At 34.9% G+C, this 17,593-nt stretch overlaps 1 protein-coding gene and 1 pseudogene across 1 annotated transcript; one reads left to right on the top strand and one right to left on the bottom strand.

Annotated features, from left to right (window-relative positions):
* On the top strand, positions 1-908 carry LOC120265216 (annotated as a pseudogene).
* An 8,497-nt stretch (positions 909-9,405) lies between these two features.
* LOC120265215 (cysteine-rich receptor-like protein kinase 5) lies at positions 9,406-12,556 on the bottom strand. The gene is made up of 7 exons (XM_039273098.1): positions 11,197-12,556; positions 10,991-11,107; positions 10,747-10,892; positions 10,382-10,592; positions 10,063-10,300; positions 9,835-9,985; positions 9,406-9,753 (listed from the first exon to the last, which is right to left on the bottom strand). Exons 1-7 carry the CDS (start codon positions 12,554-12,556, stop codon positions 9,406-9,408), a joined length of 2,571 nt encoding a protein of 856 aa, XP_039129032.1.
* Positions 12,557-17,593: the final 5,037 nt, after the last annotated feature.

Below are 17,593 nucleotides of genomic sequence, written 5' to 3'. Positions count from 1 at the left end.
ATGGAAACAGGAAAAGCTTGATTGGCTGAAGGAATGTTAAGTGAAGCATATGTCCTATTCTCTGAAGCCTTTGCACTATTTCAACAGGTTACTGGACCCATGCATCGAGAAGTCGCTAGTTGTTGTAGATATCTTGCTATGGTTCTCTATCATGCCGGTGACATTGATGGGGCCATCATGCAGCGACACAAAGAGCTAATCATAAACGAGCTGCTCTCGGGTCTTGACCACCCTCGACCACTGCATACGCTATAGAAACATGGCTCTATTTTATCATGGCCTCAATCAAATAGAATTAGTGCTGCGGCACATGTCTCGCACATTACTATTACTTAGCCTATCGTGCGGACTCGATCATCCCGATGTTGCAGCGACTTTTATAAACGTTGCTATGATGTACCGGGGATATCGGGAAAAATGGATACTACACTCGGTACTTGCAAGAAGCATCGAAAAAGAACGAGCGGCTTCTTAGCTCGGAGCATATTCAAAGCTGCAGGTTTGCTATCATGCTCTTGCAATTGCATTCAATCAGTATGCGTACCTACAAACTCTCTCTCAAAATGAAAAAGAAAAACTTACGATATACTTGTTAAAGCAACTTGGAGAAGAGGATTCAAGGACTCGTGACTCGGAAAAACTGGATAAAGACATTTCAACTCCGAGAGCGATGAGGCAAATGTCCGAGCGAGAAAGGGCGAGCGGTGAATGCGACTACGCTCGAAGCCGTAGATTTCTTGAGGGCTCATCCCGAGCTTGTATAGGCATTCTAGGCTACGTCTCTGGGTTCTGGAAAGGCCAATAGGTCATCAGTCAACCGATCGATTAATTCATCTATGATCAACAAGGCTCTTCCCAGTGGAAGGTGAGTCGATGAGCAGGCGACTAGAGTGCAGGCACAAGTCTGAAAGAAAGCGGCGAAGAGGCCACCAAATGCGCCCTCATGCTGTTCCTACCCAAGCTTTGCCACAACTTGCACATCTGCTCAACATTATCAACCCAGAAGCGAGCACAACCCAAGCTCAACCGAACGAACATGACAAGAATAGTGCACCTGTAGGTTTAGGGACTAGCTTGGCATCACTGGACTCCAAGAAGCAGAAAATGAAAACCAAAGGCTAACACCTAAAAGCAATTGAATAATAAAGCCTGCAGTTTTGATCACAAGAACCGTCTTGCGGTTATACCGGTAGATGTCATCAAAGAATTAGTAGATGACAAGCAAGTGAAGGGCTTCTAAGATAGTGAAGATACATTCTTGATGAATTTGACTTAGAAGGTTGAATTTAAGTAGGATTTTCTATACACATTAACATGCCATTCGAGTGTTCATTTTCGAAATTCTTTGCTCTTATTTTTTTATCTTGAAACTAAGAAAGGCCAAAGTTTGTAAAAGCAGGATTGATGTGAAGCTATTTTTAGAAGATGTTAAAAATAAGGGCATTTATTGGTATTACTTTTCGTTTGCTATAAAAAAAATTCAGAATTTTGATGTATGGGTTAGTGGATGACACGCTTATGTGTATAAAAAAAAAGATAAAAAAAATTCGGTGCCACCATTTAAAAGAGTAAATAAATCTCAATGTACGAGTGGATAAGCATGCATGCATATTAATGATGATGCTTTGATGATAATGCTGATGATGATGTTAGGATGATGGTGGCGGTCTAAAAAAACAACGTAGGCATGCATGTATATGAGATGAAAAGCAAAAATAAATAAATAAATAAAAGAAACATGCATGGCATATAAAAATGATGAATGAAATAATGAGAAGCATGGAAACAAAAAAAAATGGGAAATGATGCAAAAAAATAAAATAAAATAAAATAAAATAAAATGAGAAGTATTAAATATATTTGAGAAAACATGTCATATGAGGATTCAAATATGCAGACATGCATAAAGAGGCGGGCCCACCACGGATGAACATGGTTCAGGTTTTTTTAAAAAATAATAATAAAATAAAAATAAAAATAAAAAAATTTAGAAGCCCATGATTACGTGACTCATGCATGACAAGAGGTGCACATTGAGTTAAAAAATAAATAAAAAAATAATAATAAAAAATAAAAAATAAAAAATAAAAAATAAAAAAATAAAATTGCATGCATGCATGCAGGCTCACACATTTAGAAGCCCATGATCTAAATCATCCATCATATGGACTTATGATATGCATGCATATACATGCAAATGGGATCCACCATTTAAATGATGAGTATGGGGTTAAAAAAAAAGTATATAATAATAGAAAGCATACTATTGTCTCCACCATTTAAATGACGAAATTTGGCTAATGTGTGCAGTAATTTCTTTAAAAAAAAAGAATTAAAAAAAATTATTAATTATATGATAATAAAAAAAATGAAATAATCGGCCCACCTTTGCACATAAGGTAAACTTCGAGTTTCACCATGCACGTTGAATGAAAGACATGTAACATATACATGGCGCTAAGGTGTTGGAAGGAATCCAAGAGCACCCCCTTGTATTATCTAAGGTACCTTGAGATAAAAGAAGAAGACAACAATGACAAGATTACTTGAAGCAATAACAAGAATGATCAAGGAAACGACAGATTTTAGGAAATGAGACATAATTTATGAGAAGGATATTTCAAAATGACATACGACGCAGTGATAAAAGCATAGGTAATGGTTAATTTCAAGGCAATAATGAGATATATATCTCAAAATGGCAACAAGGCAGGCAATGCAGTGACAAGGCACTGAGAGCGTGCAGCAACGCATGACAAAGGCACAGCAATGACAATAAAAATGATATATAAAAAAAAAATATATATATATATATATATATAAGTGATGTAATAAATATGTTTATATAATAAAATAACAAATTTCATAATTCGCAAATTTTCTTGCTTTTATTTGTACTTTTTGCCCTTAATCGGAGGTTCCTAAGATTTCTAATCTAGGGTAATTAATAATAGAGGCTTGCCTCTATTAGGAATGAAAGAACCCACAAAACAAAATATGATATTTGTGATTCGATATATTGTCTGGTGTCTTCACGGTGCCAGACACGTATTTTCGATCCCACAACCCTGTTTGAGGTGGATGGTCTCTCATACATATTTGATAGCACTTTCAGCAGATCCACGGTTATATTCTCTTTGATGATGTTGAAAGCCATGTTCCTCGTCAGTCTAAGACGAACCACTCCAAGCGCCTGGCAATCAAGCAGATCACAATCCACTTGCTCCATCTTCTCTGGCTTCTTCCCTGATAGCAATTCATGCAACTTCTTCTGGTCGAGATAGCTTTCTATCTACATCTTTCGGAATCCGAAGTCCTTGCCTTCAAATTTCTCAATTCGAACCTTGCCTTCTACCGCCATTGCTCCCACTCTTCTTCTTGAACGTGTCTCTGATTGCCAATTGTTGAGAATTAGATTTCCACCGATGATTGAGAGAAAACATAAAACAAAAAAAATCACAAGAAGACATGATTTACTTGGTTTGGCAAGATTGCCTATGTCCACGGCTGCACTAAGGTTTTCTTTCAATATTATAATAGAATACATCTTTTAAGGAACTGCCCATATATAGAAGAAATCTACGGCACTACTGGAAGAGGAAAATTACAAGATTGTTGAATCCGCACTGCAAGGGGTGTCACGCAATCAGCGTTCCACATACCTAACATATGAACATCCAAATAAAGGATCCATCAACTCTAGTTCATAGCCTTCTGCCCACAAATGCCATATCTGTTGTATTTCAATATAATCTACAATCAGTGGCGGAACCAGAACTTACCGGTAGGGGGGCTAAAGTGAAAGTGAAAAAAAATTATCAAATAAAATAATTATCTACAGTAAAAAAATAGCTCAATAATATAACTACAATTTGAATATACCTATAGTGAAAAAAAGAACATTAACTATAATTTGAACTACTATTGTTGTCATGATGTATCTGACTAAAAAAAACAATTATGTTCAACTAAACAACTAAACAATCATTCATGCATTCTAACATGTATAGTATTATATTATAACAACTAATTTATATTTGCCATGCCACATCATCAACTTAATTTTTTAAAAAAATTATTAAATTATTTTTATAAATTTTATTAATATTATTCAGAAACTTTTAATTGAAAATTTGAAATTTGAATGCCACATTATCAACTTAATTTTTTTCCCCCTAAATTTTTATAAAATTTAAAATTTTGGCAACTTTTTAAAAATAAGAAAACTTGTTAATTAGTAAACCTATCAAAAACTTAACACGACAACCCATTATCAACTTAATTTTTTTAAAAAAATTATTAAATTATTTTTATAAATTTTATTAATATTATTCATAAATTTTTATTGAAAATTTGAAATTTCAATGCCTCATTATCAATTTAATTTTTACCTTAATTTTTTTTAAAATTTAAAATTTAAGCAACATTTTGAAATAAGAAAACTTGTTTTTAATTAGTAAAAGTATCAAAAACTTAATATTGAAACCCATTATCAACTTAATTTTTTAATTATTAAATTTTTTTTATAAATTTTATTAATATAAATTTTTATTGAAAATTTGAAATTTCAATACATTGCACCTCATGGGAATTGATCCTGGGTGGGCTCTAACCATCAAATTCTCACCAACCACTCTAGCACATTGAGATCACATGATTGTATACAAACAAAATATTATCTAATATTAATTTATATAAAAAGCCTAACTTCATCAGTGCCGGAAAACAACCTCACCGGAGCCGAGGGGGGGCTGAAGCCCCCGCTCGCCCCCCCTTGGTTCCGCCCCTGTCTACAATACATATGCGCTCAATCATTACTGTCTCTAATTGCTATGGATTAGCAAATTAACTTTCATTTCTGTTAAGATTCTGGCCATCTTCTTCAAGGTGTGCTCTTCCATTCCTTCGGAACTGTTTACGGTTGAGATCTATGCTACAATTAAGGATTGAATATAGAAGTTACAATAGTACACAATCATCCTATATTAAGAGTTACTGACGGATTGGATTTGGATATGGTGCAATCAGTTAGTATTTATAATAATAGAAAAAAAAAAAATCAAAATCGCATAGGAAAGTCCTATTGTGGTATAGTCCGGAGCCTTGTATGCACTGTTCCAAGTTTAATATATCCAATTCATGTAGAAGTATGTAGCATGACAAAACAAGCGTCACAGAATGAAGTTTAATTCACTAAGTTCTGGCTACTCTGTTGATATTGGCTTCACTATCTCTCAGTCAAGTTCAGAAGCTAAATATCAAAGCTTGGCCAATCTTGTTGAGGAGTTAAACTGTTGAACTTTGTAATGAAAATACTACAATAAAAGAATGCTGTACACGACAATTCAATAGTGAAAATTCCACCACTTATGTAATAAAATTGAAATTTGAAGAAATGGAAATATGCACATATCAAATGGCTACCAAGAACCAACTAAAAGAGGAAGAATTAAAGCCTAATAGCATTGGTCCCATTGTGAAAGCCTTCAAATCCCACTAGACATAGAGGTAGTAACATATCTAGGTTGTGAATGTAGGTTTGTAGTCAAAACCCCGTGTCACCTTAGAACTAATGATCGATTCCAAGCCCATGCACATATATATCTTTACCTGCGATTGTCGGCTTTGTTAAAAAAAACCCAACTAAATCTTTAAGAAGAGTTTTCAATATCTTCTTGATTCCTTAGTAACTTTCTAGATGAACCAGATTTTTTTTTTTCGAATAAGATGGATCAACCACATTTTAGTCGAAAAAAGATGACACTACATGCAAAGAGAAAAACTAAAAATCGCAAAGTCCACTGAGGGTGGGAGCAAGTGTGACGGCAGAAGGCATGGAGACAATTAAGGATGACAGTAAAAAACAAAAGTTGGGTGTGTTCCATCCATCCTTATTGGACGCTTTAGCTGGTGCCTATGTTGGGGGCAGTTTACCAAGGTAGGAGTTGGTGGAACCTAAGAAATTGAGACTTTATTTGAGGGTATGGTGTCCCCCAACTTAGTATTTTTTTTCACCCAAGATAATATAAATCCAAGAAAGAAGTATATAATCAATTTTAATGATAATCAAAGAAAATAGATGAGCAACGATGTTAAAGATGTGATCCTTCAATAGATAAACCACATTTAGATATATAGTCAAAAGCACAAAGTAAAATAAAAAAATAATTAGGCTTGTAGGAAGATATCGTGAAATGCAGATAGCAATTATGAGACGGCGCTTGTTGCTTTTGTTAAAAAAAAAAAAAATACAAACAACAAAAATGAGATAGTAGGTGAAGATGCTTTGCATGATACAGACTTCAGAGATTGCTACAGATATCCTAACAAAATCCTTGTCAAGTGAATTAAGTGTCCCTATTTATGGAATTCATCTTTGTCTTTTTGTGCCAACTTAAGCAATGTATTTATATCAGTAAATCCAGTGAAGTATATTAAACTTAATTTCTATTTTTATGGGGAGAAGGTTATTTATAAGCAAGTTGTAACAAATTATGGTTGTACTGCTTTGTTTCATTGTTTAGTTTTCTGTTTCAATAAATTAGCTAGTGATTTATTCATTTTTATCAAAATAACTGTCGACGTACTTACAAAAGTCATTTTTAATTTTAATTAATTTATTTAAGTAACAAAATCAATGCAGAGGATTGACATACCATCAATTAGCAGGGGAATGCCAAGAGAGTTTAGCTTGTTAGTATTCTTGGATAAAAGCAGTATTGTAAGAAATTATGAATTTTTAAATATATTTTCTTCTATGTTATTTTTGTTTTTTTTTCCTAATTTAGTCAGTGATTGTTTTTTTAATTTGTTTTTTTTAGAGTAAATAAGCTACTATTTATATTATTCACTATATGTAAAAAGAAATTGAGTCTCCCAATCTCTTACTTTCTTTCCATATATATGTGTATATATACTTTATGCTGGTTTAATTCTAATTCAATTTATATTAACTTTAGGATGATAGTTTAAGTTTAGATGTAAATTAACTATTCATAACTTTATCAATAAAATATATGTTGAGATCTTGGTTAGAGGTTCATATTTTTTTAAAAAGAGTAGCCCAACAGTAACTATCCGTGCTTATAATTGAGAGGTCTCGAATTCGAACCTCTCATATCACAATTTACTTTTTGGGCCCCATGTAGGAATTCTATGTGATGAATAACTTTCGTTCTCCCCTCCAAAATTATTTGGTGGGGTTATACCTAGGAGATCAGTCAAGCCACCATAATTGGTGCACCTCAATACCCGTTTTGACCTTTGTTTTGTACAGCTATCGACCTTGTCAAAAAGAAAAGAAAGAAAAACTATCGTTGATGATTCAAGGTTGTGTACGTTTAATATTATGCAACATAAATAATTTGCATTCTTTTCATTTCTCATATTTTATCATCATCGATATCAATTCTTATATCCACACCTGGATGACCAAAAACATGGCAGACGAATTTTTTTCAATTTTTCACCATTGGATTGGAACAAGCTGATTGAGATTCAACCCAGATTATCCACTTTTATCAACAATAAAAATAAAAATTAACCTACTTGCATGAAGATTAAGGCACATTGTTAGCACATAGATTATGCAGATTACTGTCCTATTACTATGATACACTTAATCTGCAATTCAAGGGCTTGCAAGCAAAAGGCTGTCATTTTCACTTTGGAAAATCACTCTTGACAGAATAAGTTTTGACAAAGAGGATGTAGTCCATGTGCATTATCAACAACCTCTAGAATGGTCACTGAGTGATTAGTGTAATTTCATGGGCGCATGATTGAATAGAAAATATAAATAAGAAAATTAAAAGAGAAACTCAAGTTTGTGTAGATCCATATGTACTTTCATAATATTATTTAATCAAGAACAAATCATTGTTAGTCTTGCAAAGAAATGACAAGTGAAATGGATTTTTTGTTTTTTTGAATAAAAGTGGATAAACCACTGATTTATTAAAAAAGAGAAAGATGGAAATAAAAAGAGCAACAGGAGAGTCTGAAGGAAAAGTACAAGAGACACTGAAACAAAAAACCCTTACTAGAGATGAGGGGGATAAAAGAAATAAAGTAGAACAAATTGGGAACTAGGGGGAGCAGCAAGACCGGCGAAGGCAACCATCTGGACACACAGGCTTGTCTTCGCTGTATCGTGAAGTGATTTACTCCAGGTTCATGTTGTACTTTGAATAGCCGGGAAGATCTGTGACTCTTGCGCTCATGAAGCTGAGAGTGCGCTTGATCTTTTGTGAGGCTTCTAATAAGGTTTGATGCTGTGCATGAGGAGCTGCAGAAAACCAAGAGAGAAGAGTATTAGCAACTTTAAGAATAATAGTTAAAGGTGGTAAAGCATTTGATTGAAAAATGGGGTTGTTTCGCTCCAACCAAATATGCCGGATAATGGCTCTAGCACTGAGGTCCCACAAAGTCTGAGATCTAGCATTTAAGGATGGTATCCAGGAGGTCCATAAGCTAGGAATAGAAGGAGTAGTCTCGTGTAAACCAATAGTATGAAAGAAGAAGTTCCAGATTCGATCCGTGAAATCATATTCAACAAATAAATGCTCCACATTTTCTGAAACTTTGTGGTAGAGGACGCATGTATCTGTGGCATTTTGGTTGCAACCCTTTTTAAAAATGTTAGTAAGTGTGAGAATTTTATCTTGCCAAACGAGCCAACAAAAGAGCATGATTTTACTTGGGCAGTAGACTTTCCAAAATTGAGGGTAGAGTGGACATCGGATCCCTCCATCAATAAGCATCTTGAAGAAGAACTTTATAGAGAAGGTTCCACTTTTTTCCAAAGACCAGTAATTTAAGTCATCCTGTTCGTTAGAACAATCAGGTAAAGCACTTAAGATTGGAAGTGAAATGGATTTTTACCAACCTTATTCAGTCAGCATTGATGACCCCCACCATGTACAATGTCTGATTGGCAAACACAATTTCTTTCTTTGAAATATCTTCGAAGTAATGAAATAATAAGTTTTTTTTTAATATAAAAGTAGATAAACTACAAGATATTTATTAAAAATAAAAGATGTAACAACTATCCATACGCTGTACTGGTATAACATATTACATAAATCTACTATATAAATATTGTAGTAGTGTTGTTAATTCACTATTTACGGGTCTCCTGTAGAGAGTTTATTAACTCAGTTTGGTTCTCGAAAGATATTCTAGACGTACATATGCTAGGACTTTAGTCGTCCCATGTGACGTCTAACTGAGTCCCTAGGGGTCTTCCTGCATTTGTCGCCTTTGTCAATAATAATAATAATAATAATAATAATAATAATAATAATAATAACATAAGAATGGTGCAGAGCTGTATGGCTTCAGGTTAAGAACAGAACATCTTCATTAACCTCTTATTGAGAATTCCTTTGTCATTTTACACAACTATCTAGCCTCAATTTCAGACATGGTAATACCATTGATAGAATGCAAACCAAGTGACTGAGAGTTGATGCTTGAAGATGATCCATCTACCATGTTATCGTTGAAAAAAGGTGATCCATCTCTGTGCTTCATGAAAGTGGGAGGTTGGCTGGGCGCTGGGAATACTGTTTCATCACTACTCCTAAACATATGAACAACAATAGACATTGTAGGCCTCTCCTCTGTGTTTTCCTGTACGCATAACAATCCTATTTTGATGTACTTTTTAGCTTCATTAACCGGATATGAATGTCCAAGTAAAGGATCCATCAACTCCAGTGCCTTGTCTTGAATCCACAAATGCCACATCTAATATGGTTCAATATAATTTACAGTTATAATCTTATTAATCACTTGTTCTAATTGCTTTGAATTAGCATAATAACTTACATTTCTGATAAGAGTCTGGCCATATTCTCCGAAGTGTTCTTTTCCATTTCTTTGTCCTGTGAGTACTTCTATTAAGAGAACTCCAAAGCTAAAAACATCAGACTTCACAGAAAATAGACCCCCCATTGCATACTCTGGGGCCATGTATCCACTGCTCAAAGTTTCATATTGGGGGTTAGTATGGGAGTATATAGTTTAATAAACATCATAGAGAAGAGTTTTGCTTACTAAGTTCCGACAACTCTGTTTGTGTTGGCTTCATTTTCTTCTCCTCCAAATATCTTGGCCATGCCAAAGTCTGATATCTTGGGTGTCATTTTGTTGTCTAATAAAACATTACTGGCCTTGAGGTCCCTGTGAATGACTTTGAGCAGTGAGTCTTCATGGAGATAGAGAAGGCCTTTGGCGATTCCACCAATGATTTTTAGCCGTCTATTCCAATCTAGTTGTGCTCGCTTTTCTGAATCTGTTAATCAAAATTGAGGGAAAAAACAATGTAAGTGTTTGAATATATTAAGTAGCAGAGCATGTTTGGTTTGGAACTGACCAAAAAGCAGAGCATCAAGGCCTTTGTTTGGCAGATATTCATAGATAAGTAGCTTTTCTTCTCTCTCAGCACACCAACCAAGCATTCTGACAAGATTTCTATGCTGGAGTTTGGCAATCAACTTCACCTCATTTTCAAATTCAATGGCACCTTGCTTGGATTTTGGTGAAAGCCTCTTAACTGCAATCTCTGTTCCATTATTCAGAACACCCTGAAAACATGATAATCTCTTATCAGAAGCTGTATTATTTTTATTTTTATTTTTTTGACAAAGTTGACAAACGACAAAGTAAAGGGCAAATGAGTATGAAGGTGCATATTATTTTTAATTAGTGGTAAGAAAAACAATTATTATGATTAATTACTTTATAAACAGGACCAAATCCCCCTTCTCCAAGCTTATTTTCAACAGCGAAGCCACCAGTTGCTGCTTGTATTGTAGCAAGATCCATGAATGGCAAATCATTACTAGTGAGTGGCCTGTATTCATCAAATTGCTTTCTTCTTCTTCCTGAGAATAAGAAAAGAGGTATATTACTAACCATATAAGCATCTCAAACAATCAAAAAAGGATAATTAAGTAGCATATACATATATGTATATAAATACCATTTCTATGCCTCAACCTCCACCATATATAGAGGATACAAGAACCCAAAAGGATAAATCCCAAAACAGGGGCAGCAATGACAGCAATACTAACACTGTTTAACTTCTTCTTTCCTTCTGTAAATGCATGAACTTATTACACTATATAACAAGCATAACATGCAAAGTAAATCTTGGTGGAAAAAAAAAAAGCAAAGATCACTCACCGCCACCATTGTTTAGTTTAGGAGACACTGGGGAAGATAAATTCGATATCAAGGCAGTATCAAAGAAAGGACCGACCTCAAACCTCAAGGTACAACTACTTGAGAGATAGCGCCACCCATTGGTTTGGTTGCATTCATTGGACACCTGGCTCATCCCAGTCTGCAAGCATCGCCTGCATCCATCCTTACTAAGATCTCTAGTGCACTGCAAGAGAAAATAGGCTTTCAATGAGTTACTGATCTCCTCTTCTTCAGCACCCACAAACATCTGATTATTGACCGTGTCATTGATCAACCCCAACGCCAGATTCACCGTAGCATTGCTCGCCTCTGCCGATAGGTAGTTCACGCTACATAGCCACTGAACACTATCAGTGTCCACCTTCCCAAAGAAGTTCTGGTTCGAGTACTTAATAAAGCACTTCTCATACCATTCAATGGCTTGTGTTTTGTTTGGACAGTCTTCTACTATACTTTTACTTGCATCCTGCAGGCAGCTCTGGCAATCATCCGTTTTGTTTTGTAGATCTCCTCTGCAGAGTGCTAAGCCATAGATCTTATTCATGTCCTCTCCTTCACTTGTATTGTAGAAGCCATTAAAGGACGGAGCTTGTTCGGTTAAGCTAGAAAGGAGGCTCTCAAGCTGTGCGGTGGCATTCAGGCCATTAGAAGCTGGGAAGTCATCGCTTGAACAATAGCTTTTAGTGATGTATGTACGGGTTCCATTGAGATTCCGAAGAAAAGGTGTGGCTTCATACCTTATCCAACAGCTAGGAGCCAAAAACCTCCATCCCTTAGCACTGCTGCAACAAGCCTTGATGTTTGCCAATATGGTAGTCAAGCAGTTACTGCATTCTTTAGTGGTTAAATCTGAAGAACACTGTGCAAGAGCATACAAGCTTTCAATTTCCAGAGCTAGGGATTTGAACATGAGAGGCTGCGCTAGTGGAGCCTCCCGTACTAACTGGGACACCACTTCCACTGGCTTTGATGAAGTGGTGATCTCTTTATAATTGACCATGCTGAAGCCATTAGTGTCTGGAACTCCAAAGAAATTGGTATCAGAGTAACGTAGCTGACAGTATTCATACCATATGATGGCTTGTTTGTAGTTTGAGCAACTACCATTGATGTCTTCGATGGCTCTTTGAATGCAGAATTGGCAGTCGCCATGTGAAAGGTCACCAGTGCAGAAGTATAGGCCGAAGACTGTGGCTGGGGCCTCGCCGGAGGTTTGGTTGATGGACATGGAGGATAAGGAGTTGTCTTTGAGGGCGGATAAGAGGGAGTTGAGGTTGGTGGAGAAGGTGCTGTTTTGTTTGTACGTGCTGCCAGTGCATTCAGTTTTGAGGATTTCCATGGCTAGGTTTGCAGAGTTGGCATGGAGAAATGCCCATTGGATGAGAAAGTAGAAGAAGTTAAATATTGTACAACGGTGGAGAAGAAGAAGATGGCCATATCTTTTCATGGTTTATGAGGTATGAGGTATGAGATAAAACTCTGCCGGTTATATATAGAATATTATTTGATGTCCGGAACCTCGGTTGATCTTTCTGATTATTCTTGGACTCAACAATAGTCTTGATGATTATGGTGCAATCAGAAGTCATAAATACTTTTTTTTTTTTCTTGACAAAGTGGATAGATGACCCAAAGATAGCATTAACGAAACAAACCATAGACAAAAAACACCACAACCTGATCAACAAGGGGTGACACTGACAAAAAAACGCAAGAAACACAAGAACAAACACGAGACTGGACAAAAAAAAAATAAAAGGGGAAACCCTTACAACAAAACAAGAACAGGAAAACACAACAGACAAAAACAGAAAGAGACCCAGGGGAAACCCCCACCAGGTGGCACAAAGAATGAGCAGTCAGGGACACATACCGCTAAAGTTGTGAATCCTTGGAGCCGCTCCTGGGGATGACAGGGGCACTTGTGTTGGCGAGCTGGGACCCCTAAAAAGAAAGACTCCTCTTGATGTTGGGGATGGATTGCTCTGCGCTTGTGAATCTTTTGGGACACATGCCATTAAAGTCATGCATACTTTTCTCCATTTATTCTCTTTTGTTCAATATAATGCCTTTTTGTTTTTCACTGTAGACCCCACCCTTTTTATGCTTAGTAATAATATTATTATATTTATTATTAGTTTTAACTTTTTTAAACTCTTAATTACTTTAAATTTTAAATTTTAGTTAGAATACCCTATTTAATCCCTCTAATATAATCAATATACTCTTTTAATCCCTCTAATATGATTTGTATCTAGGATGTCCCTTTATTTTAATATTTAAGAAATGTAAATCCTCATACGGACCTTCTAAAGACAAATTATATTAGAGAGAGAGACTTACATTTTCCAAATATTAAAATAGAGGGATCTCTTAGGGACAAATCATATTAGAGAGATCAAAGGAGCAGATTGATTATATTGGAGGGACTTAGTCGGGTATTCTACCTAAATTTTAAGCCAACCCTGCTCTTATCCTTAGATTTTTAAATCTCGTGATCTGATTCTATCCCATGACCCACAAGCTAGGATATCCTGACTTTGTCAAATAAAAGAATAAAAAAAAAACTCAACCTTCCTCTCCTTTCCTATATAGTGGTGCCGATGGTAAGGACGAGTGGATCTTCTCATTGAGAGTTGTTTTGATTCAACTGTCAAGGCAAGATCTTTGAGCTTTGTGCAGAAGTTTATTCTTCTTGTTGATGCTTGTTGGCTCTATGAGGTTTTTTCTTTCTAAAACCCTAGAATTTGTTCCTATTTGTAATTCATCTTGAACCCTTAGATTTAACTTTTGAGTTTTTAGGGCTTGTTCCCAATTTATAGTTTGCAGGATTTTTTTCGTTTTCTCTTCTGATGTCTTCACCTTAGTATAATCTTAGGATCTTTGACCATGGTGTTTTATGGACTTAACCATGACTCAAGGATGAGGTTTTGCATGATATAATTGATGTAATGTGATGTGTGGTTGATTGAAATACAATATTTTGCCATGAGAGGGAAATTATTAGTTTATTTCATTTGATAGATTTCAAATTTTCATTTTTGATAATAACAGAAACCCCTCCTCCATTTTAGGGGTCTTAGAGGAAGAATTTGGAGGAGAGTAAAATAAAAAAAAAAACTTGTAGAGTTTGACGATGGCTAAATACCTGCGGAATTTCAGAATTTATTCATTTGCAGTTTATAAGATATAGTTCTGTTAGTAAACTATCTCGGATGAGATTTCTATACAGAACTTGAAAATTTATGGGTATTTTTTATGATTATGGAGATTGAATTGGGTAAGGTGAAAATAGAAAAGTTTTCCTTATTAAGTTATGTGATTGCCAGCAAAATATCATTTATTTTGGAGTTGTAGGCTGAGAGATATGCATGTTTGAAATGTATATGTCTGAATTGCAAGTTTGCAGAAATAGCTGGAGAATCAAATGAATGCCATAATTTGAGTAGTACTTTGAATATTGTGAATTTACGATATGTCATAGTCTTAGGTGTCTACTTTTTTTAGAATTTTTAAATTTGTGATTTGGAAAAGTATATGTAAAGTTATGAGGGATTTAGTACTCGATGGTTATGATGGAATTGTTCGTATACCCCTTAGAGTGGATAATTGCTATTGTACCCTCACAAGAATCAGTATTTCGTAGTGTAGAATAATAGCTTTACCTTTTTTTTTTCATTTGTACCCTTCTAAAATATCATTTTATAATACCATTGCTTATTAGCATCTTAACTTTTGTAGCATCACCAGTCTCTTGATATCCTTTTATTTTTACATATCCCAGAATGTGTAAAATGGATCGAATCAAGTATTTTAGCAAATTGCAATGCTTGTGTTGAGGGAGTTTTGATATCCTTGGAATTTACTCCTAAATATAGGGTATTTGGGAAACTTGATTCAGTGTGGAATTTGGAGTTTTGAGCGTTAATCAAGTAAGTTTCACCACATATAAATGTATATATATATATATATATACGATTTCTGATTACCGATATTATGAATTTGTTCATTTATTTATTTAAATTCTTTTTAAAGTTTGCTTTTATAATTTTAAAACTATTGTTGGACTTTGATTAATTTTCTGACATCATATATATATATATATTAAAATTTTGAATTATTTTTTTACCTAAACGTCAATTCCCACATCTCAATTATATTTGTTAATCTTTGAAATCTTGATTATATTTGTTAATCTTTGATATATTAAATTTGTTAATTGTTTTGAATATAATTGAATTATTTTTGCTATATAAGAACAAGGATCATGTATATGTTAGTATGTTTGCTTGATGAATTATTTTGCAAATTTTGATATGTCTTAAATCCTGTTAAAATTCTTATATTCTGTTTGGTTATCAGATAACAAAGTTTTGAAATAAATAAGTTTAGTCTCCAAGTAACTATGTACTAACCTTGTCACTGGGGTTAAACATTGACCATGTTGATATGAAACTCTAATATAAGACCATAGTTTTGCACTATGCCATCGGTGATAGAATAACTATTTCTGATAATTTGGCTCAAGTCACCGATGGTAAACAAATGAGCTCTGAAAATTTGACTCAAGTCACCGAGTTTAAACAAATGACCTCTGATAGTTTGTTTTGGCCATAGTAAATTGAGAGACGTATATATTTGAAGATCTTATAATTTTTATCTTCGTTGACTTAGTTTGATTTCCTGAACTATGTTTTGTAAACATTATCTATGTTGTATTATTCATTCATGATTTTGAATCTATGAAACCCTTCATGGTCCTAGTTATTTTTAGTGGATTACTTACTGGGCTGTCATGCTTATAATCTGTTTGTTGAATTTTTTTTTTTTTTTTTTTTTTTCATATTAGGAGTATAATAGCTTAATGGGAGTAAACATGTAGCAGACCTATCCTTGGTCTAGTTTGAGATCAAATTTTTGTCTGTATTATAAACTCTGAGCTTGTATTTAGTAAATTTTGTACATTTCGGATCTTGACTTTTGGAATTTACAGATGCTCTATCTTGAGGTAAGTTCTAAGGTCTTACAAACCTAATATGCTATGCACTATGGCTGTACGGCCGTTTGTTAGTGCACCTGGTTAGGCGAGCCGAGTACGGGGCATGACATTCACTTTGAAAGGCCATGTATAATTTTCTCTGTTTATTCTATTGACTTAGTTGAATTACTTAACATACTAAAATAATTAAAAAAATAAATATGTAATTATAACATACAAGTGGGGAAGAAAAATGCTGAAAACATAAAACTCATGCACAAATAGAAAATATATTTTTTATTTTCAATAAATTTGTGGTTTATCCACTTTTATCAAAAAAAAAAATATATATATTTAGTAAAATTCAAAATTTGCATAATTTCTTAGCATCAAGATGATATCAGGTAATGCTTGCGTAAACTCTCTCTCAATTGCGTTGTCGAAGATCTTGAACAATGATTCACTTGGAAATCTAACGCCTTACGATGATCATTTGATCCTTGCAATGAATTCGACAAGATCTATGAACTTAGCGGTTAGGGGCAGCCTGCTTACATTCAACTCCAAACTAGGGTAGTGCACCATCAACCTCTTGCAGTGGACACTGGAGTTTGGTTCCCATGTGCTCGCAGCTAGCAACTACCAATGGATTAGGCTTACTAACATACCATTGCACTGTTGGGATTCTATCGTCTTAGTTCTTCTCTCCCTTGGAGACCTAATCTATATCCATAAAAGAGAATAAACATCACTCAAATACCTTTGAGTGATGGCCAGACTAAAGAACGCAATTTTTTTCCGATGCAAATGGTGGTCGATGTCGGAGTGAGAAGCTTCCTCTTTCTACTTGAAGACTCTGGTATTCAGTCTCTTAGATAGAAAATAACCTAAGTTGTTGCTTCTCTGATAAAGATAATGACCTCTTCGCACAATCCACAGGGCCCTTCGAATACATCCATAGAAATTGATGACACCTCTATGGTGGATTTCTCACACATGCCCCCGCAGCTCACTAGATTTCATTTACTTCTAAGGTAAAGCCCGACACAGCTACCTTTTCCCCGTCGGTATTTTTGGCAAGATTGTTGAGCTTGGCTCTAATCTCAGACATTCGATGATGAGTACTATTACTAAGTCACCCCTTTCTCGGCTCAAGCCGTCGAGAGGACTGGGAGCTCCGTTGACCGACGGGAGAGCTTTGATCTTTCGGTCAGGGTGCAAGTCCTAAGAGGGGAAACATATAAAGTTACATATCCCTCATTTGATTTTCCTCGGGATAGGCCTTCGAATATCAATGTTATTCCTAAGAAGGAAGATGATCTCCACTTACCTCGAGATAAGGATTCCGCAGATAATCTCTCTCTCTCTCATCCAATTCCTTGATTTATCTTGGGTTAA

Source organism: Dioscorea cayenensis, chromosome 7, assembly GCF_009730915.1.
Source record: "Dioscorea cayenensis subsp. rotundata cultivar TDr96_F1 chromosome 7, TDr96_F1_v2_PseudoChromosome.rev07_lg8_w22 25.fasta, whole genome shotgun sequence".
In the NCBI taxonomy this organism is placed as follows: Eukaryota; Viridiplantae; Streptophyta; class Magnoliopsida; order Dioscoreales; family Dioscoreaceae; genus Dioscorea; species Dioscorea cayenensis.
The sequence above is the reverse complement of the archived record's forward strand: the minus strand, read 5'-3'. Positions and strand labels throughout refer to the sequence as shown.